The sequence below is a fragment of the Zonotrichia albicollis genome, chromosome 17 (genome assembly GCF_047830755.1).
Source record: "Zonotrichia albicollis isolate bZonAlb1 chromosome 17, bZonAlb1.hap1, whole genome shotgun sequence".
Lineage (NCBI taxonomy): Eukaryota > Metazoa > Chordata > Aves > Passeriformes > Passerellidae > Zonotrichia > Zonotrichia albicollis.
This window is the reverse complement of record NC_133835.1, coordinates 9,703,123-9,726,000: the sequence shown is the minus strand read 5'-3', so window position 1 is coordinate 9,726,000 and position 22,878 is coordinate 9,703,123. Positions and strand designations below refer to the sequence as shown.

General features: G+C 46.1%; 1 protein-coding gene across 6 annotated transcripts in view; it reads right to left on the bottom strand.

Annotated features, from left to right (window-relative positions):
• Positions 1-4,998: 4,998 nt before the first annotated feature.
• MYT1 (myelin transcription factor 1) overlaps positions 4,999-22,878 on the bottom strand; it is a 63,765-nt gene continuing 45,885 nt past the window's right edge. For all 6 annotated transcript variants that reach the window (XM_005489120.4, XM_014268500.3, XM_074553364.1 and 3 more), the window contains 10 exons: positions 22,307-22,461; positions 20,335-20,397; positions 20,053-20,121; positions 15,545-15,607; positions 14,881-14,964; positions 10,574-10,795; positions 9,745-9,836; positions 8,766-8,869; positions 8,523-8,666; positions 4,999-6,928 (listed from right to left, as the gene is read on the bottom strand). In XM_005489120.4, coding sequence (XP_005489177.3) covers positions 6,788-6,928; positions 8,523-8,666; positions 8,766-8,869; positions 9,745-9,836; positions 10,574-10,795; positions 14,881-14,964; positions 15,545-15,607; positions 20,053-20,121; positions 20,335-20,397; positions 22,307-22,461 — 1,137 coding nt within the window. In that variant the 3' untranslated portion in view covers positions 4,999-6,787. The remainder of the gene's footprint in view (positions 6,929-8,522; positions 8,667-8,765; positions 8,870-9,744; positions 9,837-10,573; positions 10,796-14,880; positions 14,965-15,544; positions 15,608-20,052; positions 20,122-20,334; positions 20,398-22,306; positions 22,462-22,878) is intronic.

Sequence of the window (22,878 nt, the reverse complement as noted above, 5' to 3'; positions counted from 1 at the left end):
CTACAGCATCACTGCAAATTGTAGCTGTCAGCAGGGGAGCACACTCATCAGGGGACTCCAGCCATAATCATTGCAAAGCGGATGTGTGGATCTAAGTCCAGGATGCTCCCCAATATCAAATCACAGCAGGGACCCAGCTAATACTCTTGTTCCCTCTCCTGAAAATGTGAAGACCCACTGAGAAATCCTTGATGAGGGAGGCTCAGACAGCACTCCCGACCTCTCAGGACAAGAGGCAGCCAAAGCTTTGGTCCCCAAAGGCACCTGCACTGGCAATGCTGTCAGGGCTGTGCTCACCATGGGAGTCACATCCTGAGCATGGTCAGAGATCCTCCTGCCTCCATCTCTACAGCTGTTGGAAGTGGCCTCTGCACAAAGGGCAGTGTCCTCATTAAATCCCGTGGAGGGTTGCCATGTGGCCAGCAGAAATTTTGTTTTGTTTTATTTTGGGAAGCAGCACAGTAATATATTCACCATCTCCGAACGTAATGGGGTGACAGATGGGAGCTGGGCCCTGGCTTTCATGGGAAAGGCTCCACTCAGCAGGGAAGCAGTAAGTTTCCCACCTAATCTTCTGCAACCTTCAGACTCCTAACAACTGTAAGAAGCAAAGCAATGGGTAGTTATTAAATGAATGACTTCATCCGCAAGATGGCAATAAATATTTTATAGTTTTATCTCTCCACCCTGTAGAATGCTCCAGACAGACCAGACTGTTTATTAATCTAGCTTCTGGATTTATGTTCTTTAATTGCTAAACAGCCTCAGCATGGTTAGGCTGGATTATTAAATGTTGGAGCCTGAGTGGGAGTCCTCTAACAAATGGCAAAACCAGAGGAGCTTGATTTTGGACTTGGCTTATCAAAACCAACTTTCCTGCAGTACTAAGGCCAGGTTAGCCCCTGTTTGAGTAGAAACCATTCCACTATTGCCTCATGCTCAGTGTAGGTGACTTTGAGACTTGTTGTGAGTAAAGAAGAGGTAAGGAAAAGTTCTGGCACATCCTGGTTTCAATAAGGATGTGCTGGTGTTAACCTGCAGTGGGCAGGATGCTGCGAGGGCATCTTAGCATGGACAGGTCCTTCTGGGGAAGCTCAGGCAGAGTGTGTGTCCTTGTTCTACCCCTTTGTGGCTTTTTGGGTCATCACAGATAGTCCCTGTCATTTAAACAAAAGAGCACTGCAGTCATAGATATGAAAGCAGGCTTTAGAGGTTCATATACTTCCTTGTTGACAGGGTCAAAAATGTCTTCAAAACAGATAGTACCATTTCTACGATAGTTGCTGATTTATTCATCCCACTGAGGGATGGGGATGAAGGCAGCTGGAATGACAAGAGCTATTTGTCTGAAGAATGCATCATCCTCATGCTTTCTCAAAGCCTCAATCCCACAAGCCCTTCTGTACAAAGTAGGAGGTCGTTTCAGGATATATCTTCTCATAAAGCGTAGAAGTGAGTGTGCTGACAAGTGCAGGCCAGAGCCTTTGAATCCAACCAAGCTGTGCTGCAGCAATTTCCTGCTCAGGGCTGCCCTATTGGCTGCAGTGTCATCTCCAGCCCATCCCACTGCTCCCCAGCCTCACAATGTCTTTCTGAGGTCCAGAAGGGATGAATTTGATGGTAAATGGCATCTCTGAAGGGAAAAGTTGGTTTCTCTCCCCAAGTAGCCTGATGAGAATGAGGCAACCCCTTCCTGACCACCCAACTGTGTGTTCTTCAGGACCCCTTGGTTGTGGGAGCAGGATTCGAACCTTCACTCAGAGAAGCTGTAGGGCAAGGGGAACAAACATCAGAAAAATGCATGAGGCTGGGAAAGACCCCCCCCCCCTTTCTGCTTACGGCTGAAAGCCATGGCTGGAACGCCTCTCTGGGAGAGATCAGGTCAATGCTGACAAGTGGAAGGTACCACTGGAGGAATAGGTCATTAGCAGCTTTTAACAATTAACAGCAGCATGAGTGAGGCCAAATGACTCTCATTGGTCAATGGTTTATTGATGTGTTTAGACGCAACCATATGCTGATGAGTATCTTTTCCCTGGCATCCTTGAAGCCGAAGGCCCACTCTGCTCTGACATTCCTCTCTCACCCTACGCCCTGTTGGAGGAGGCTTAAGAGCTCTCCTAAGCACACCTATAAACTGACAGTGTACCATCTTAAACCAATTCAATTCCCTTCCCTGCGATAAAGGACGCCAGTTTCGAGAAGATAACATCTCCCAGTGATGGCTCCCCGAGCTGCAATTTAGCACAAATCTGAGCGCTCTATTATCCAGCTCAGCCAATTCGTTAAGGAAGGACAGGCAAGCACGTCTATTAGCTCGATCATCATAATCAAATATTGGCACAAGGAACTGCTCAGCGCTGCAAAGTCGAGCGAAACCCCCATAAAACAATTATGTGCCCTTCAGGAAAACAGCGTGCCAGCCGCTGAGGTGAACATGAGTCCAACTGCTTTTCCTCCTGTGAGAAGAGGACAAAATCGCATCAACTCAAAGTTAAGTCCAGCAAAGCCTCAAAGGGACTTTGTTCTTGGGGCTCCTGGGCAAGCTGGGCTCCATCTCCAGCAGTCCTCGTTGCTGAGGGTGTTTAATCTCAGGGACCACTGGCTAAGGGATCCTAAGCCTGTCCTAAGCTTCTGCTGGTTGTTCTGTATCAGAACACCTTGCAGACAGTAAATGAAGGCAGAAAAATCTTCCAGTGAACACCCATGGCCATGCATATGCTCAAGGAAAGGCTTTAGGAAATCTTTCTTCTACCTAAACTTTTCTCCACATTTTTTTTCTATAGTTCTTGCCTTTTCAGCTGCATTTTACTCTACCCCTTCACTTTCATGCATGTGGTAGGGCCACCTCCTTCTGCTGTAACCCAACAGTGCTTGTGCTTCTGTGCAGAGACAGACAGAGAAGTTCAGTTCAGTTAATCAGACAATTTAATTTCTTGGTGATGAACCTGCCTGAAATTCCCATTTGATCCAATTCACGCAGCTCCAAATGGCCTTAACACGATTTGCAGTATTTCACCTCTGCTACAGCAGAGCAAAACTGAATTTTGGCAACTTTAGAAATTATCCAACACAGAGATCCGTGAAAAATTCTCTTCATTGTCACAGCTTCAAAACATAAACTCTTACCAGAGAAAAGGCTGTGTTCTTCCAAGAGGGCAATCTGTGAACATCACAGTAGAGTTGATGCAACTGAGCAAATCTTGTTGACAAAAATCAGTTTTTGAAGTTTTTTTTTTGAAATCCAGGAAGGAAAAGTGTCCATCTCTGACATCTCCTGTTCTGCTTCCAGTGGCATCTCCTCTGCTCACACACCACCTGTGGAAGCACAAAACCACAAGATCATGGAATCCTAGAATGGTTTGGGTTGGAAGGAACACTAAGGATCATCTCATTCCAGCACCCTGCTATGGGCAGGGACATCTTCCACAGATCAGGCTGCTCCAAGCAATGTATTACCTGGCCTTGGACACTTCCAGGGATCCAGGGGCAGCCACAGCTTCTCTGGGCAATCTGTGCCAGGGCCTCAGCATCCTCACAGGGTGAGGAATTCCCTCCCAATATCCCATCTAACCCTGACCTCAGTGAATCCAATCCCCCTTTTCTTGTCCCTCCACACCCTTTCCCAAGTCCCTCTCTATCTCTCTTAGGCATCCTTCAGACACTGGAAGAGGCTCTTCTCTTGTCCAGACTGAACACCCCCAGGTCTCTCAGCTTGTCTCCACAGCAGAGGTGCTCCTGCACTCCTGGGGGTGCAGAGGGCAAGCCCTGCCCAGAGGAATTCTGCCTCCAGCCTTCCTGGGACTTGGGATTCCCATCACTGCACTTAGCAGGACTTTAAGCACCTGCTTGGCTGGATGGTGTGCAGTTCCTTCTTCTCCAAAGCCTTCAGAGATACCAAACCTAAATTCCCCTGAAATCTCCCAGCTTAGGAAGTGGGAAGAGCCAGGTGGGAGGTGCACAGTCCTGGCTAGAGCTGCAGGGGAGCAGGGACACAGTGACCACCCCCAAGCCACGGTGCAGGACAAGGACAAAGCCCAGCAGGGACACATTGGCAACAGCTTGAAGAAAGACCATAGGAACTAAAGTCACAAACAGAACTGGGTTTTATTATGAAATAACCCTGCCAGTACATAAGGAAGTTCTGTCTGCAAAATACATTTCCTGAGGAAAGTAGATCACAGTATTCGTTTTCACAGAATAACATGTAGCCTGCTATAACTTTCAATGTGACTCTTTATTATTTAAATATTAACAGTATTCCTTCACATAAACAAGTACTCAGTCATCACATAACCAACACACAAACAACAAAATAAATATACAACAAGAGCACAGTTCATTTTTTTTCCCGACTTAAATATTAAATAAATAATAAATACAGAATTTTCATTTCCTGTTATCAGTGCCTGAAACAATATGAATGAAAAAAAAAAGAAAAACTGAAAAAGTCTCTCTTCCCCCCAGTGCCCCTGCCCCCACAAAAAAAAAACCAAACAAAAAAATTATCAAAATGTCTCAGTTATAAAATATCTTTTAAAAAATTCCCATCATTAAAAGAATAAATAACAAAATATATAAAAAATAACTTGGTTGCATCAAAATTACAAGTAGGAGTTGTAGATAGGGTTTTTTTCTTTTTTTTTTCTTTTTTTTGGAATATCATTTTTACGGTCAAAAGTTTTAATTTTTCACTTTTTTTTGCTTCTTTTATCTTCATTTCTATGGTGCAGTGTCCAGTTTAAAATAAGTATAAAATTAATAAATAAAAAAGTTAAATAAATAGCAAAAAGTTAACATAAGGTGTTGTAAATATAAATTACATACATCTTGCCAAAATTAAATAATTTACAGCATAATTAAACTAACTACTTTTTTTTTCTTCTCTTTCTTCCAGTAAGTGCAATTTCTCTACCTTTAAATACTAACTGAATTGCAGTCACAATCAATTTGGACTCTATTTACATGTTAAGAACGTTGTGTTTTTAACACCTCAAATTTTATACTTTTTTCCCTTTTTTTTTTTTTTTTTTTGTATTTTTGCACTTGGAATGGGTTCTAAAATAAGTGAACTCGTGGAGTCTGATCCTGCAAACACTGAAGTATGGGAGCAAGCCTACCCAGGCCAGCTGCCCTATGGAACTCAACACAGGGAACAACTCCAACCAAGCCACTCATGGCCTTCCAGGCCACATCCAGTGGCCATGGTAGCCACTGGGACTTTCCACTGACTTCCCCAAATCAGGAATTATACCCTAAATATATGCAGGATTTGGCTCGAAACAACACCACACTCTTGCTTTTTGTTGGGGTCAACAAGAACCTCCCCAGCTCCGCCTGTCCCATGGCTGGGAGTGATGCAGGATATGGGATGTGGGATATGGGATGCCCCAGGCTGGGGCCCCTCAGGGGGTTCTGCCCCACTGAAGTGTTTGGAGAAGGAAGTGAGCTCCAGGTGGGAGAGAAGGTGGGGAGCAGCCCCGTGGGGTGACAGCTGGCCCTGGCCATGGAGCAGTGCTGCAGAGCAGCACCCCAAAGACATTCACAGGGTTGTTCTCTAAGTGCACAGAGGGCTGCGTGTACCCAGCTGCTTACAAATGCTTCTTTGGAAGAATTCCCAATACCTGAATCCTCTTTTACTTTTCCTTTTTTCCCCATTTTTTTGTTGCAGAATGGAGCTCTTGCTGTGATTTCGCGCAAATCCTAGAACACCAAACCAAACCATCCTCATTGCCCTGTGGGTACGTTTAAGGAATCAACTCCTGGTTCACAGTACATAAGCACTTTTCTGGCCATCAATTAACATCTCTCTTTTTGTTGGTTTTTGCTTCTTTTGGATTGGATTTGTTTTGTTTTGTTCATCACAATCTCAACCGTTCTCTGGCATTGATGTATGATCTCTGGACTGGCAGTACTGCGCCACTGTAGGGATGATCACAATAATGAAAAGAACCAGAACTGTCATCAAACAGATTTCCAAAAAATCATATACACCGGACCATGACACATTAAAGAAATTCTTCTGTTTGAAATATCTGGAATTGGCCTATTCATAATAGCTACTCTTATATTTAAGACAGACAAAGGAATACTGTAGTTGCAAACTCCAAAAGCTTCCCTGAGAACCTTTTTTCCATTGCGCTTTCCACTGGAGATCCAGAACTGCTCTTCAGATTTCTTTCAGAAAATAAAAATAAGCTACTTTATAATACTTCAGAGTTCCCATGCCCAGTGGATATCTGAACACTTCGGGGTTGGGAGGCCCAGCACAGGTTCAGATTTACAGGTAGCTTGCAGCTCCAGCACTTGTAGCAACATAGAACATAACTCATGTGTGAGTAGGTGATCTGGACATACAACCATAGACAACATGAGGGTTTAAGCCAGTCATACACTAGTCTTGGATCAAACAAGACCCTGTTCTTGTAACATTTTAACCCTTGGATCTATTCTGCAAGAACAAGCAACTCATGGAAGATGCCTGGTCTTCACCTGCTACCAAGCCCCACAGCCAACTGGAGAATTTAACCTTCCATCCTGATCTACCTTGTAGTCAAGGTGGAAAAAAATCCCACTTTTCTCAAGAAGGTCCAAAGTAAAGTAAACGAGAACATTGAGTTTGATCAGTTCCATGTCTCAGAAATGGCGTCTTGGTTACATTTTGGTCCTTTTTTTTTTTTCTTTTTTTTTCATTCATTAAACAAGTTTTCTAACTTGTAAACCTGAATACTTGAAGGGAAAGTTCCATCTTACAGTCTGTTTACTTGCTGCTCTCCATCCCGCGGCACTACACCTGGATGCCCTTGACAGCTTGCTTGATGCTCTCCAGCAGGTCCTTGTTCTCCGGGTTCTGGTAGCACTCCTGGTTGGTGTACATGTCTGTCAGTGTGTTCACATAGGCATCAAAGTTCTGCTCACTAATTGGATCCTGCAGCCAAAAAAAAAAAATCAAATAAAAGCATTAGTAATGGAGCAGGACGAGGATGAGAGTCTTTGCAATAAATCACCTGCATATTTTAGTGCCCAGAGAAGTTGTGGACTCCTAAAAGTGCTCAAGGCCAGGCTTGGAGAAACCTGGTCAAGGGGAAGATGTTCTTACCCATGGCAGAGGGCATGAAAAGTGTGAGTTTTGAAGTCCCTTCTGACCCAAACCATTCCATGTTTCTCTGTATGTACAGACAGCCAAAGGTCTCCACATCAAAGCCTTTTTGTGTGCAGTGCTGCATCTACAGGAATCTCATCATTGCCCTAATCCCACTAGATCTTAACCAGGTCCTTAATTTTATGCGCTGGCCTTGTGGAGCTATTAACAGGTAAAGTGTGTGCAGGCAGCCTGACAGGCTGGAGGCTGAATTAAGGCATGGAAATGAAGGGTTGGAGGACAACAGGACTGCTGAAACATCACGGAGGGAACCAAAGGCAAAGTCAGGTCACCTTGGGCTCACAGCTGCCCAGCCCAACTCTCTGCTGCAGTACAGCTTCTGCTTTCGAGGGGCATTGCAAGCATCTAACTTGGGCTTAATGGGGGAAAAAAGAGAGGGAGAAGGAAGAAAACGAACAGGAATAAAATGAGCATAAAAGTCTCATGGGCATCATTTAATTAGAGTTGCCTGAAACCTTGAAAAAATATTTGCTGAACAGTTTATTTGACCTTTATGTGTCAAATACTTTACAAAAAAGCTCTCAGCGAGTGGTTTTCTGCCAGTTAGGCAGCTGGGTGAATACTATCCAAAACTGCTCTGCTGGAGGATGGCTTCTCTCCAACCAGTCTGAATTTAAATACAAACCCCAATGAAAAGGATTCCCAGAAAAAAAAAAAAAAAAAAAGAATGGAAGAAAAAATAAATCAAAAGCTCATTCCTCTGATCATTGCAATGGTCTTTATGAGTTGTAAGAGGACAGCTTCCTCCACAACACGAGCCCCACCTCCACACACCTGGTTTTGACAACAGTAATTACATTCCTGGGAATAGAGAGAAGGTAATTAATAGCCTTTTGTGGTTTTACTATTTTAATGCAGTCTTTTCATTTCTCAGTAACTCTATGGTAACATGCTGTGGGCTGTTAGACCTTGTTAAATTAAACAAAATACACTCTCTTTAAGAATGCTATTCTTTAGCTGCCAGCTATTCAAAACTGAATTGAAACTACCTGCATTGTAATAGGAGCTCTAAGATCTTTCTGACGTTGAAATCCAATCCCTCCTGATCTCGGCTTGTGCTGTCTTAGCCTAAAAGGCACTGGGTGCCCTTGATAAAGTTTCCCATTTTGTGATAGTGCTCCCAGATGTAATGAGACAGAACAATAGATAAAAAGGGAGATCAGCAGAAAATGACAACAAAAGGGAGATACAATGCAAGCTTCAGAGATAAGGGAAAAGTACTGATCTTATAAAGGACACATAGGTGTATGGAAAGAAATTCTCCCACTCTTTAATTGTGAAAAAGCCTTATCATGAATTGGATTTGGCACAGCTCCCTCAATGATGCTGGATTGGGCTGAGCACTGTCAAAGTTTCTTACCATGTGCGGAAGGCGAATGTTGGCAAGACTTTGGATGAGAGCCTGGCTCAACCCTGAGAGCTCCAGGAACAGGGCTTCATTTTGCTCCTCTATGATTTTGTTTTCCTCCTCAATGTTCTTCAGGTTCTTCTCCATGGTGGAGATCTGTGGAGCAAGGAGCACGGCAGGGTCACCAACCCTCAGCAGTGGCACCCACCAACACCCATCACCCCTGGGCTTGAATGCATGGCCAAGGACACAAACCTGGGACTGGAGTTTCACCATGGCCGCTTCCATCTCTGAGTTGGACTCGTTCAGCTCACTGATCTCCTTGTTCAGCTGCTTGATCTCCTCATCATTCTCCAGAACTGCAGGAGGGAAGGTCATGGGCAGTCAACAAATGCTCTTGGGAAAAGCAAAAGTGTTGGGCTTTCTGCTGAGCCTATCCTGCTGCACCGTCCTTACCTTGTCTTTTACATCCTTGAAACAGGATGTACCTCTCACCTGCCTTTTTCTTTCTATTTTTTTTATAATTAATATTTTTATTATCACAGGTCAATGATACTTGAACAGGTCAATATGTAAATGCAAAAGCAAAGGACAGCAGAGCAGTTGGAGTCCAACACATCCCCACACCCAGCAAGGTTGATTGTCCTGAACAGTCAGGTCACTCTCTCTGATCCTGAGTTTGGAATGATGCCATTTAAAAAACTAATGCATATCTTGATGAGAAATTACGAGGTCCATAAAATAAAGCAATATTTCTAGAGGAGTGCAGGTATTTATAGGTTCCAAACTATCAAGTTCAATGCTTGAACCTTGTCAAATACCACAGAAAGCTCAGTAATAGCACTGGAAATGCAAAGTGCCATCGCTAACAAAATTCCAGGTCCAGAAATATCTCAGTATTAAAAGCCCTGAATAGGTGGAAATCGCTGAGTGACTGCAAGGGATTTGTAAAAATGCCAGTGAATATATGAAAAAAAAAAAATAATCTGAATTTCAGCATTACTTCTTTTGCCTTTTTTATTGTTGCTCCCTCAAAATGTGTGACTCAATGAGTGAGACTGGTACCGTGCCGGCACAGACACCCAGAATACACGAGGAATGTGTCTTCAAAGTACATGATGTCCTTGAAATCTGTGCCCAGATTTCAGGTTAAACCTCCCCAGTCTAAAAAGAAAAAGATCTATGGGCCAAACACCCTGACACACCTGCAAGGCAAAGGAGTGAAAAATCTTACCATCGCTGGTCTTGAACTTTGTATTGAGAATTTCATCCCCTGAGAGTTTTCCTTTCTTCCCAGCAAAAGTAGCTCTTGGACACCCTGACAAACTGAAAAACAAGTAAAAATGGGTTTCATAAACTCTCAGTATTTATAGGTGCTTATGTTCCCAACATAAGAACATGTGCCATTTGGTGGAATTCAAGCTGCGAGACAGTTCTCCTAAAAGCTTTTTATGGTACAGAGGAAATTGCTTTATGAATAATGCCACAAAATGCCCCATTTATGAAGCGAGAGCGATTTTCTTTTAAGCAAAGATTAAAAACACATTGCTTCCTAAAAGAGGAGGAGTGCTAGGTGAGGAGGGTGAGATGAATCTGGTGGTCTTGGGCACCGAGCTCCTATTTGTGGTGCTCAAATTCTTTTCCAGCATGCAAATAGGGATTTGGATTTGAGGTTAGGAAGAAATTCTTCCCTGTGAGGGTGGTGAGGCCAGAGTTGCCCAGAGAAGCTGTGGAAGATTGCTGGAAGTATCCAATGCCAGGCTGGACAGAGCTTGGAGCAATCTGGGATAGTGGAAGGTGTCCCTGCCTGTGGCAGGGGGTTGGAATGAGATGATCTTTTAAGGTCCCTTACAACCCAAACCATTCTGTGATTCTCTGACTATTAAAACAACCACACATTTTCTCCATTCAGTAAACTTCAACTGACTCAACTCAGCATCAAAATCACCAATTCCTGAGCCTGGCATGAGAAGCTGAACGCTGCTCAAGCAGCATCTTGGGGCAGGTACGTTTCTCCACAGCAAAACCATCCCCCTCACACTAACATAAACCCCAGGATTTACCTTCTGTGAGTGAGGAAGCTCCCGTTGGCGTGGCCAGAACCGTCACAGCCTGGGGTGGGGCAGGTTGGGCCTTCGTTCTTCAAGGACTTCCAGGAGAAGGAGGAGCCGTTGAGCGATCCCTCCTTCTGCCTGCGGGCGGCCAGGGGGCAGCCGGAGGCGCTCCGGTGGGACGCGTACTTGCCGCTGATGTGTCCCAGCCCGACACAGCCCGGAACGGGACACCTGGGCACGGGCAATCACCCAAAGTCACATCAAGGGCAAGGAGCAGAAGGAAGGAATAAAGAAAGGGAGGAAATTATTGATGAGCAGCAATGAGGAAGCCTGGGAAGAGAGTGTTTGTATTTGGGTCTCGTCTGGAGTTTTATAGGGGCATGTTTGGTTGATGGAAATAGCAGATGGGAAATTAAGAGCTACGAGAGCTCCTTCAAAAGAGCCAAAGAGAATCAAGGAGAATTCTGCAGGAGGGAAGTCTGTGGAGGTCACATCATGTGCAGCAAAAGTAGGTCCCAGTGGTGTCAGAAACCAGGTGTTTGGTGCCTCACTGGGGACAAAAATGGCAGGTTGGGCTGCCTGGCATGAGATCCTGATGTACCCCAAGGCTGATACTCACACTGAACCATCCCACACGTACTGCTGGCTCTGCCCTGTCTTACTCCTGATGAACCCAGGCTCATCTCTTATCAGCCTGCCCCAGCACAGTCAACACAGCACAGGAGCCCTGTCGGTGCCCTTGGGCACACAGCCCTTCCCAGGAGCCAGTCCCTGAGCCAGGAGCTGTTCAGGCTGTGCACAAAGACCTGCAGCCCTATTTCTTCCAGGAGGACATCCAAGGGGTTACTGAGCCTGCACCCCATCAAACAGGACGAATCACTGAACCACCCCTCACCCTGCAGCCACAGCCTGGTCTCACTTGCCTTCTCCTCCTCCTCCTGGTTCACATCCTGCCTCTCTGGGGAGATCAACCCACGCTCTCAAGGGGATAAAGTGGGAATTATCATCAGGGCAGCACAGGAACCCTGCCCTTACCAGACTTCTCCCTCATTATGGCCAGTTGAAACACACAGGAACTGTGAGAAGCCTTGTGGAAGCACCAACACAACTTGTGCTACTGCCAAGCACACGAGTGGCTCTCTAAAAGGCTCCTCTTTCCTCCCTCCTCACCTAATGGCATTCTCCCTAAATCCTGCCATCCTACAAGCCCAGTGTATCTATTAGGGTTTCTGCTGTGGTTTGCATTTGTTTTAAAATTGCTTGTCAATTATAAATACAGTTAAAAGTTTATTACGCAAGGGAGGTTACTCAAAAGTAGAGGAGGTGGAAGGAGGTAAGAAATGACAAAAATAGCCCCCATGTCCTTAGTTTGGAAGCAATTAGGGACTTTGAGGCTCTCCAGCAAAAGCATTTGCAGAGCTGCTCCTGAAAATCACAAGCTGCGTTTCACCGCAGAAATTATTGCCCTGATTGTTTACATTCCACACAAAAGGGAGATGACAGCAAAAGGGGGGGCCCTACACCCGGCCTTTTCCCAAGATAATTTGAAAAATGCTGATCTCGATTTTAATCAGCTGCAAATGCAGCACAATTCACTTATAATATCCCTGCCAGCGGGATCCTCAGTAAATTCATAACATCATTGCTTTTATATGATCACGAGCAAATTACTGAATCCTCAGGAGGAAAAGGAGAAGGGGGAGAGGGGGGAAGAGCAAGAGAGACAGAGACAAACCCCAGCATTTCGTATGCAGCCGTTACAGCCCAACCATTACATATTTTACACCGTTAATTTAACTTTTATTACATTTTCATTGTTAAAAAATAAACCAGAGCCTTATTGTGCAAAACAGCTGTCTTGGACATATTTTAAAATTTTTTTTAACATTATTATTATTTAATGGGAGCACCAGTAGCGTTTGATCAATTAGACACCTGTGGATGCTTCCGCTGTATGGGCTGGGCTGAAGGTTGAGGTGATCTGTTCAATCACATCTGCAGCAAATTACTTGAAGGATGAACAGCACAAACAACAGGGACTAAATGACTTTCTCCTCGGTGATGATGTGCAAAACTCGGCTGGGTTCCAAGTGGAGTTCAGTGCAGACAGAGGAAGGATTTAGAGCCAAAGCTCCTTAAGATAAACCCACACCAGGCACACCTTGCCGTGGGTGGTGGGACAAACACTGCCACGGGCTGGGGGGAGGCACCAGCCAGGGATTGTTGTGCCACATTGTTTTGCACGTCTCAGAGGAGCTTCTGCTCCTCCTGGGTGTACTGGAAGAGGGGGGGTTGCTGTCTGGGCCATGGGATGTTAGGGAATGCCTCCTTCTCCTGCTGCTGCAGAGACCCTCATATTTCACATTCCACATTTCCTGCACCCATGCCCATGGTTCCACCAAGACCTGTCTGGGGGAGGATGGCACCAGCTTTCCAGGAGTCAGAAAATCCAGCCCCATTTGGAGCCTGGAACCTAGAGAATCTATGGATGCCCCACCCCTGGAATTGTCCAAGGCCAGACTGGATGGGTCTTTGAGAAATCTGGTCGAGTGGAAGGTGTCCCACCCCATGGCAGAGGACTGGAATGAGGTGAGATTTAAATCCCTTCCAACCCAAACAATTAAATGATTTCTTGCAACTTTATCTTCCCAGTTTGCATCTTTAGGGTGGACTAGAAGAAACCCACTCCCTGGTGAGGATGCTGGTGGGGACCCTCACTCTGCTGTGGGTCACCCCATGTTCCCCACAACAGAATAGCCACATAAAAACTCCTTTTTCCTTGCACTGGGAAGTGAAACCACACTGGGGAAACTGCTCTGTCCTGCCCTGAATGGGGAAGACACAAATGAGCAAAATCACAGCTTCCCCAGCCCCACAGGCCACGTGTTCCTGGAGAAACCATGGGGAGGAGTGGCCTCCCAGCTGGGATCTCCAGCCATGGTGAGAGCAAAGGTACAGCCAGCAGCTGCACATCACCAATTTGCTGCCCACCCTTTCCTTCTCTGTGTCACTGGTTAATGGCACAGCTTTGCAACACCACCAGCAATTCAGTGTATTTGAGCCAAAAGAGGCTTTTTTCCTCCAGATTCTCTAGTAGGTTGCTTAATTTTTAATAAACTCTGCAAACTCCTGCTAATTATCACACGGCTCATTTAACTGAGAGGCTTTCCTTCCTGTAGACTGAGGAGGAAGAACAGAGCAGATGGCTCAAATATCATCTTTTTCTGAAAGGTCCTTCCCTCCCAGCAGGCACATCCCAGCTTCCCACAGCCCCTGCAGGGTTCCTCCACCCCCACTGGGTCCTGCTTTGGCTCAGCCTCTGCTCCAGGCCAAAACCTGGGCGCATGGAGACACCCACCTCTGCTCCTCTGGAGGGCAAGACCTGCCCTGGGAGTGAAATATTTTTTTAAAAAATCTCCATTTGGAGACAGCCTGCTGAGCCAAAGGGGTTTGGACAGATATGCCAGCACTCATGGGCAACTAGAAACCCTTGGAAGTGGTTGATAATTTTTTCCATGTTTCTTTTTGCCCCCTTCCACCTGCACTTGCTGGCTGAGAGTACAAGGCTTCAGAAAGGATGGAGATGCTCTGAGGTAATAAAAAAAAGAAAAAAACAAAAACGATTGTGGAGTCAGTGCTGCCTTTCATGTCCTGTAGCTGTGTAAGGAGATACAGATCCCAGACCCTGCATGCTGAGCCTGTGATGTTCAGACTTGCTAAAAGTCAGGACAAATGGATTTCACAGCTCATGAAAACTCCTGAGGTGGACTAAGCAATTTCAAATCTCTATTCCCCACAGGAATAAACCCCCTGGGATGTTTTGAAAACTTCAGCCTGAGGCAGCAGAGAGAGCTTTTTTTCCAGTTCGCTTAGAATATTCTGCCCTGGAAAAGAATATTCAGAGTTGCCAGATCCTGTCCCAGCTCAGTACTGGGTAGGTTCTACTCCATCAGCCCTTGCCTGCCCATTGCTTCCCAAAAACCTGCAATGTTTGACTTGGCTGTGGGGTTTTACCTTCATTTATAGCACTGCTGTGGTTTTCCAGAAATTACACAAAGCACATCTAGCAGAGAAACTGTTTGTGAACCTACCAATCTACCTTTCACATCTGCAAGAAACAGACACCATTACCTCGCCACCACCCTTTTTTTCCATCAAATATCAAAACTGCAACACCAAAACACAGCAAAGGATGCTCAAAGCAGCACGAGCAAGGGGGGATGTGGGGTGGGTGCTGGGTGATCCCCCACATAAATCTGTGTGAGGTGAAGTGGAGGGAGTGACAAGCTCTGCTCAGGAGTTACTCCCAGACTTACTTCATCAGCTCTGGGTCTTCTTTATCATCCTTTGTCGGGGTGATCTTGATCCCACTTTTCTTGGCACGAGGGCAGCCTGACAGACTGTGGTTAAAAAGAGAAGAAAGGCCTGTCTCACTGGCAGAATCTCTGCATTTGCTATTCCCCCGCTTCAGTCATCTTTCCCTTGAATTTGGCACAGTGTTTTTGATCTCTCTCGTTTTGCAGCTTCACATCACGAGGAGAAGTCAGAAGGAAAAAAAATAGTAAAAAATTGAGGGAGATGGACAGTAATTAATGGTGTCTAGATAAGAAGATATCTGCTAACAGCCTGCAATGTTTAATGGAATTGTTGAAACAGAAGGCTCAGATCTGTGCTATTAATGTTCTAAAGTGATAATAGAAGTCATAAATAGGTAGCAATATTAACAGGAACATTGCATCAGCTAAAATCTGACCCTTTGTCTTTTATTCTGTTGAAAGGAGCTTCTAATCAGATTCTGAAAACATCAGAAAAAAAAAAGAAGTCAGATTAAAGAGATGAAAATAGGCTTCAGTTGTCAGTAACATTAATGTTTTATTCAGAACTTTACAACTCTGCCCACTGCAGGGAAAAAAAAAAAAAAAGAAAGAGAAAGCAACACAGAAAGAGACTAGAGAGAAAATAATTTAAGGGAGATCTTACCTTCTATGTGATGCATAATTTCCTGTTATGTGACCAGAGCCATCACAACCAGGAGTAGGGCACCTGCAGAGGCAAGGGAGGCTCAGATTAGCCTGGGGGTGTGAGCAGGGGATCAACACTTTGTGACAGCTCTTCTCAAACAGAAATCTGGGCACTGTCAGCATGAGCAGGTTTTTCCTTCCTGCCCCTTCCCCCTCTGTAAGGACAAGATTTGGTCTGTAATATCCGTGGTACTGATTTCAATGCACCGCTGCATGATGTGACATTGGAGAGGAACACCTTGGGATGTTGGGAGCACAGTGAGGAGCTGCTCTCCCATGAGAGGATGCAGGTCCCAGCCTGTGTCCCCACCCTCGTGAAGGGGACAGCTCAGGAGCTGATAATAACTTAAAATGCCCCTCCAGGACAATGTTTGTCATCTTTAGGATGGCATAAGGAGACAGCGAGGGCTATCCAGGGCCAGCAGGAAAGACCCAGGATGAGAGCAGAAACCAGAAAAACAGCTGACAGCTCTGGGCAGCAGGGCCACCATGGCCACCACCAACAGAAGGTTTTGGCTCAGTTCTGGGTGACTCAGGGAGCATTATCTCAGTGAGGGCAAGTGGGCAACCCATGGCAGGAGGGTCTGCAGACTGCAAAACACTGGCCAATGCTTCTGATGGCAAATGATGGAGAAACAGGAGGAAAAAGGTTAGGTTAGCCCTGGGACCACTCCTTCCACAACACCATGGGCAGGGGACAGGGAGTCAGCAGGGGACAGCCTGTGAGGGTCTTTTGGCTGGGGACCCCTGGGTCACCACAGACAGTGCCCTTTCTGCAGACTCTGCCCCTGAGTCACTGCCTTACAAAACAGGCACATCACCAATTTGCTGCCTGCCCTTTCCTTCTCTGTGTCACTGGTTAATGGCACAGCCTTGCAATTCAGCGTATTTGAGCCAAAAGGGGCTTTTTTCCTGCAGATTCTCGAGTAGGTGCATCTGCAGCTGTGAGTTTCCAGGTGAGCATCCAGAGCTCTCCATGGGAGGCTGGAGGTCACTGCTGTGATCACCCAAAGGCTGGAGGTCACCCAAAGCTAGCAGGCAATGGCCCGAGCTCAGCAGCGCATCATTAATGGTGAGGGATGGAAAGGAGCACAAAGATCTGCTCCCTGTGCTGTAAGTGACATAAAAGTTGTCATGGGGACAAGGGAGAGGGGTGAGGAGTGTTTGCAGAGGATGTGCAGGCCAACCTGCCAATTAGCCAGGGCTTTTAGTGTCAAGTGATTAAGGCCAGGGGAGGGGCTGTGTCACCGTGATATTTTCTGAAAAATCCCTTCGCCAGGATTTCTTCTCCTGGGAAGCTGGGAGGCTTCAGCTTCTCCCTGTTTTGGAATGTGATTTGGAGATTGTTTATCCAGCATGTGAATTGTTTTAATTTAATGACCAGTCGTGGTCCAGCTGTGGGGAGGCTCTGAGGAGTCATGAGTTTTTCTTTATCATCCTTGTTAGCCTTCTGATGCATCCTTTCTCTCTTTCTTTTAGTATAGTTTTAGTATACCATTTTTTAATATAATATCATAAAACAACAAATCAGCCTTCTGAGAACGTGGAGTCAAATTCTCATCTCTCACCTCGTCCTGGGGACCCTCACAAACACCACAGGGGTGTGCAGAGGAAATGCAGGGTGCTGCTGCAGGACCAGGGGGAGATGCTCACTGCTCCTTCTGAGCAAAGCCCAGGGCACATCCAGGAGCTTGCAGAGCACCCTTTCTCCTTGGGGGAGGGGTTTTTGGTGTCCTCACTTTCTCCAGCCCTGTTTTTAAAGCCAACAATGCCTGGTGTGGATGGCTAGGTGGCACCTGCAGCAGGGCAAGGCTGGTGTCTCCAGGACATGGCAGTGAAATGATGGTGATGCCTGGGCAGCCCCTGAGCTCAGAGCTCTTTGGAAAGGCAGGATGCTTTCCCTAAATCTGGACAGGACTCTGAGCAGCCTGATGTAGCTGAAGATGTCCCTGCTCACTGCAGGGGGTTTGGCCTTTAAGGCCCCTTCCAACCCAAACTATTCTGTGATTCTGCCACCTGAGAGTCAGTGGAGCAATGGTTTCCACTGGTGACTTTAGTTTGGCAGCTTGGGAAACAGCTGTTTTTATAGTCTTCCCATTTTGTATAGAAAATACCAAAATTCTCCTCTTTGCAGCAGCTCTGAGGGAGATTTTGGCATTTGCAGGTCACTGAATAATCTCCATTGGCAAAAAAAATTGGCACCTCACGTTGGGTAAGAGAGCAGGGACATGGCCTGGTCCTAGAGGGGCAACAGGGAGGCTTAGAGCCAGGAAAACATAAATGCACATGGGTCTGGTGCAGTAAGGGCAGGACACATCCAGCAGGACCTCAATGAGGGTGCAAAATCTTCAACTCATTTAGAAATTGCATGTTTGGGAGATGACTGGGATATTTCCCCGCTCTACACTGTTACAGTAGAAAGCAAAACTATTTCTCTGTTGTTTTAGCTTCAGGGTGGGAGGAAATTATGAAAACACTAACACCAAACTCTTTCTTCCTTTCAGGATTTTTAAAGAGGAGAGAGAAGTAATTTGATTTTTATTTTTAATTATCTGGAGACAAATCATTCCAACAGAGACCTTTTATTGCATGTTCCAGCCTGGAGCTATTTTTTTTATATCAGGGATATTAACCCCTGAAATAGAATTTATAATAGAAACACTGACATGGTCTTATCTGGAGTTCTGAAAAGCTGTGACTGTGCAATCTGTAATATCTCAAAATCCCTTCCTCCCTCCTCTTCTCCCATCCTCACCAGGACATAGAGGGGGAAAAAAAGTATTTGAGGAAATAATATTAACCAGCTTTTTTGGGGTGAGAAGTCTCCTTTTTTACACAGTATTTTGATAAAAAGCACTGACATTGATACTAGAGGGGAACACAGCAAGGCTGGACACGATGCTCAGTCTCAGGGATGAGCCTGTTTGCCTTTTGTCTGGCCCTTACTGGGAATGGCCGCTGCTCCCGAGAGCTTTTAATATCTTTAACACTAATTGTCTGATCACTTGGCTTTTCTTTCAAACTGTTGGAGAAACACCAGATCAGCAGAGCTCTTTGAAGAGCTCCTTTCAGAATGTGTATGGTCTATAGTGTGTGATTAAGTGTACTTAGCACTAATCACAGCAGTCCTTGCCATCCACCAGCAAATTCTATTAATATCAGCTAATCCTGCCACTTTGTCCACCTCTGTGATAAGGAGCAGGTGGTTAACTAACACTTTTCCTGGCACCAGCCCCACACTGGTGGTGGGGCACAGAGAAGTCCAGGAGCCACCACAGAGGGATTTGGGACTTTTCCAATGGCCTTAGTGACCAGTGGGAATAGCACTGGCTCAGCTCCAGAAACCCCTGATGGCACACAGGGCACAGCACTCTTGGGTTTTTTCATGATGACCCTGTGCAATGTAAAGCCTTTCATGAGGTTTTACTCTCAGTGGAGGCTCCTCAGTTAGCTCAGGGTCTAAATGGTCCAAAAACTGGATTCAGCAAGGCTGGGAACTCAGAGGAGACTCGGCCTGCAAGGATAGGCTGGGCCCATGAAGGAGATGATGAAAAAAAATTCTCAATGGACTTTACACCAGAGATGCAGATTGGGTGGAGAGGGTTGGGGTCTCCCCAGTGTTCCCAACTAAACACAATTTCACCTTCCTTTAGGGAAGGCAACCTAATAGAGCGTTTGGGAAACCCACCTGGGAAGAATAAGCTTCTACTGAAAAGGAGGAGTTTGGAGAAGACAGCAAAGCTGAATATGGGATTCAGAGGAAGATACCTGAATGAAAATGTCAAAACCAGGTTCCTCCTTTCAGAAACATCAATGGTAATGGGAAGTTTGGGTTTCTGTGAGCCCTTGACCACTGGCTTAGGCTCTGGCCTCACCAAGCATTTGGTTACTCCTTCTTTCATTCCCTTACAAATCATGGAAATGAAGAGGAACCTCTCTCACTGCATCCCAAACAGCCCCTAAAAAGTAGCATAAAAATAGCACCCCAGGTTCTCCAAAAGAGTTGGCTTTGCTGTGTTCTGGCAGTGAGCTCCCAGCCATGTCTATACCCAAAAATAAATCCAGCCTCTGGATTATTTGAGATGGACAAAAATGTTAAATTGAAAGGGTTATGGCCCAAACTAGGCAACAAGAGCTTGGGAAAAGATGCCAAGTGAAAAGGAAAATAACATGTCTACAATGCCCAGAGGAAACCTGCCAGGCATCCAGGTTATTTCCAATCATTGCCATCAGCCCCCTCCCCAAAATTATCCTTCCTCCCTGCCATTGCCTCTTCAACGCAGCAGCTGGAAGCTGGACTCCACCAGAGATCCTTGCAGGCAGGTTTTGATCAGCTCTTTGAAAGGAGAAGGGAGGGGATGGAAAAGCAAAAGCAGAGCAAGAGGTGTGGGGGCAGGAAGGGAGAAGAGAGAAAAAAAGGGTGGAAATAAAGAAAAAAAAGGAGTTCCAAGTTGAGCGCAAACATACTTGAGGTCAGCAGAGTGGGCAGCCATGAGGTTTCTGAGGCTCTTGTCAGCAAGAGGACAACCAGAAAGGCTGAAAGAGAAGAGATGGAATATCTGGATAAGCAAAAAAAAAAAAAAAAGAAAAAGAAAAAGGAAAAAGAAAAAGGGCTGGGGCATGGGGAGGGAGAGGGGCAACAGAAGGGCGGAGGAAACAGAACCAAACTATCCACATGGTCACAAACTATACCAAAAGAAAATAAAAGTTGTTTTTAAAGTTCAAACCAAGTAGAAAATGTCAACCCACCTGCGGTGAGAGGCATAGTTCCCCGTTATGTGTCCACTGCCATCACAGCCTGGGGTTGGGCAACTGGGAACAACAACAACAAAGAGCATAAGTGTGGGAAAGGAAGGGATTCCCCAGGATCCACGGGTGGGCAGAGCCAGCAGAGCCCCCTCAGGGTCTGTCTGGGGTGTCTCGGTCCAGCCCTGCTGCCAGACCCCTGACACCAGCCCCATCCATCAGATCTTGGTGTGTGTTTCTGTGTTTGCATGGATATAAACCAGCTGTTGCCCTTCCAGCTCCCCTTCCTCCCTTTTTCCTTCTAAAAGATCATAAGGATCCTAAAAACAATTAGGGAAAAAAAAAAAAAAAAAACAAGAGAGAGAAAAATGTGGCAAAGGCAAAGAAAGTGTTTTAAACCCTTAGTTGATGGGAGGGCTTGGTGGCAGTGGGGGACTGGCACAGCCTGATGGGTGGCACAGCCTGACAGATGTGGCCACCCCTGGCTGCTGCTGCCAGTTTGGATCATTCCTGCCATGCTGAAGCTCTGGCTGCAGGAATCATCTTGCTCAGATTTCAGATAAGGTGCTTCAGATTTCAGCTTTCTGAAATGATTTTTTTTCTCCCAGCCCTTAAAGCTGCAAAGAAAAGCTTGCAATCTCTGTTTGCTGCCAAAAGGTAATGACAGTAAGCTCTGGCTGTGCCTGGGGGTGATGGGAAGATACAGGTGAGGGGCACCTGCCTGGAAATGGCACAAGAACTGCACCCAGACGCAGAGCAGCAGACACAGCAGGCCAGTTTGCTCCTGAGTTAACTACAGCTAATTCATTACAGCCCCTGGGCCAGAGAGGAACAAGGATATTAAATGGAGAGGGAACGCTCAGGGCTGCCCATGACACCATTTATTTATTCCAGGGCTTTTTCCATTCAGGAAATTTCTCTACCATCACAATAAAATTAAAGCACAGGAGGACTTCAGGGCTCTAGTTCAGAAACTGCTGTTCACATCACCAGTGGGCTTTGAAAAACCCTTTAGAGCTTTGTGTAGGGCAGCTGATTCTGAGCTTTGCTCATTTAGGGAAGATGCTGCTGCTGCTCTGCCCCCACAGATCTCCTCCCTGCCTGGCTGCAGATAACGAGTGGGTTGGATGAGATCAGCAAAACGGTGCCCACCAACTCCCTGTGAGATGTGTGGGAGGGTCAGACGCACAGGAAAGAAGCCAGGAACAGCTGGGATGCCTGGGAGGGGAAATCTCCCCATCACAACCTCCAGGCTGGTCCTGACGTGCTGTTAGACCAGAGCCAGGTCCAAGCTGCCACGTTTGGCTCAAACCCTTAAACCTTAACCATTCCTGTGGGTGTTGGCATGGATGCAGAGCCATACTCCATCCAATAGGGCGGGTCTGGGTCTGTGCTTCCACCCATACGATGGACAGACAGATGTGAGCTGGGTCAAGGTCTCTCTCCAATGCAAAATGCAACACAACAGCAAACTTGCTGCAGCCTCAGGTCATATTTTGTGTTCCTGCAGTATCACAGTGCTGGGACCCATTCTTCTAAGCCAACAAATCCTGTCTTCTCAATGTTGTGTTCAACACCCTCTTCAAGAAGGTGTTGAGTTCCCTTGGGTGCTCTTGGCTCCACAACATCAGCCAGTGTCCCAAAACAGGGGATTAGGACATTGGGTAGGTGCCATCACCATGCCAGAAACACTCTAACAGGAAAATAACAGGAAAACCTGAAAGGATTTTCCCACAACCTGTCCATGAAGCCAGAGCACAAAGCTCTCAGGTTCACTTCATCACTGCAAAGTAATGTAGGAACATATTTTTCCTCATTGATCAGCAGTTGTAGGAGGATGAGTAAGATCAATCACAGTAGGAAAGGGAGCTACAGTTCTTATTTCTATAATGTATTTTCTAATTTTGTTTCCAACCATCCTGGCTAAGCACATATTAATAGATTTTGGAGGAAGAGACAAGAAGGCAGGACTTACGTGAGCAGCTCTTTCTTGATGTCCTTGGAGAGGAATTTCAGCTTGAAGTTGGTTAAAGTAACTTCACCTGGGTATTTTCTCTCTTCAAAGTTCTCCTCTGACACTTCTTGCTCATCAGCTTCCGAGGAGGCAAAAGAGTGAGCAGCCGGCTCTGACTGCAAGGAAAGGGGCAGAGTTGTGCTGTGGTCATTGCTGCTGAGCTGTGGTGGGAAAGAATCCCAAATTCATCAAAGCTAAGGTTAGTGCAGCATTGCCAGCACTCCTGAGCCCCCTGCAAGTACCTCACAGCACCCAGCCCAAATCCAAGAGCCTTTAATTTCCTGGGTTTTTAGGAGAGTTGTGTAAACCATGTCTGTAAAGGGATTTACACGTGGTTTTCTCAAGGTCTTGAAGGAATGAAGATCTGTGCAGCCCCCTCACACTCTTCCTCAGCAGCCTCCCCGTGGGCAGAGAGGCAGGTGATGCTCTCAGAGCAGAACCCCCACCCCATCTGGGGGTCATGGCTGGATTCCCCACCTGCAGGATTAATGTCAGTGCCATGCAGGGCTGTAGCTGCTAATGGCAGATATAAA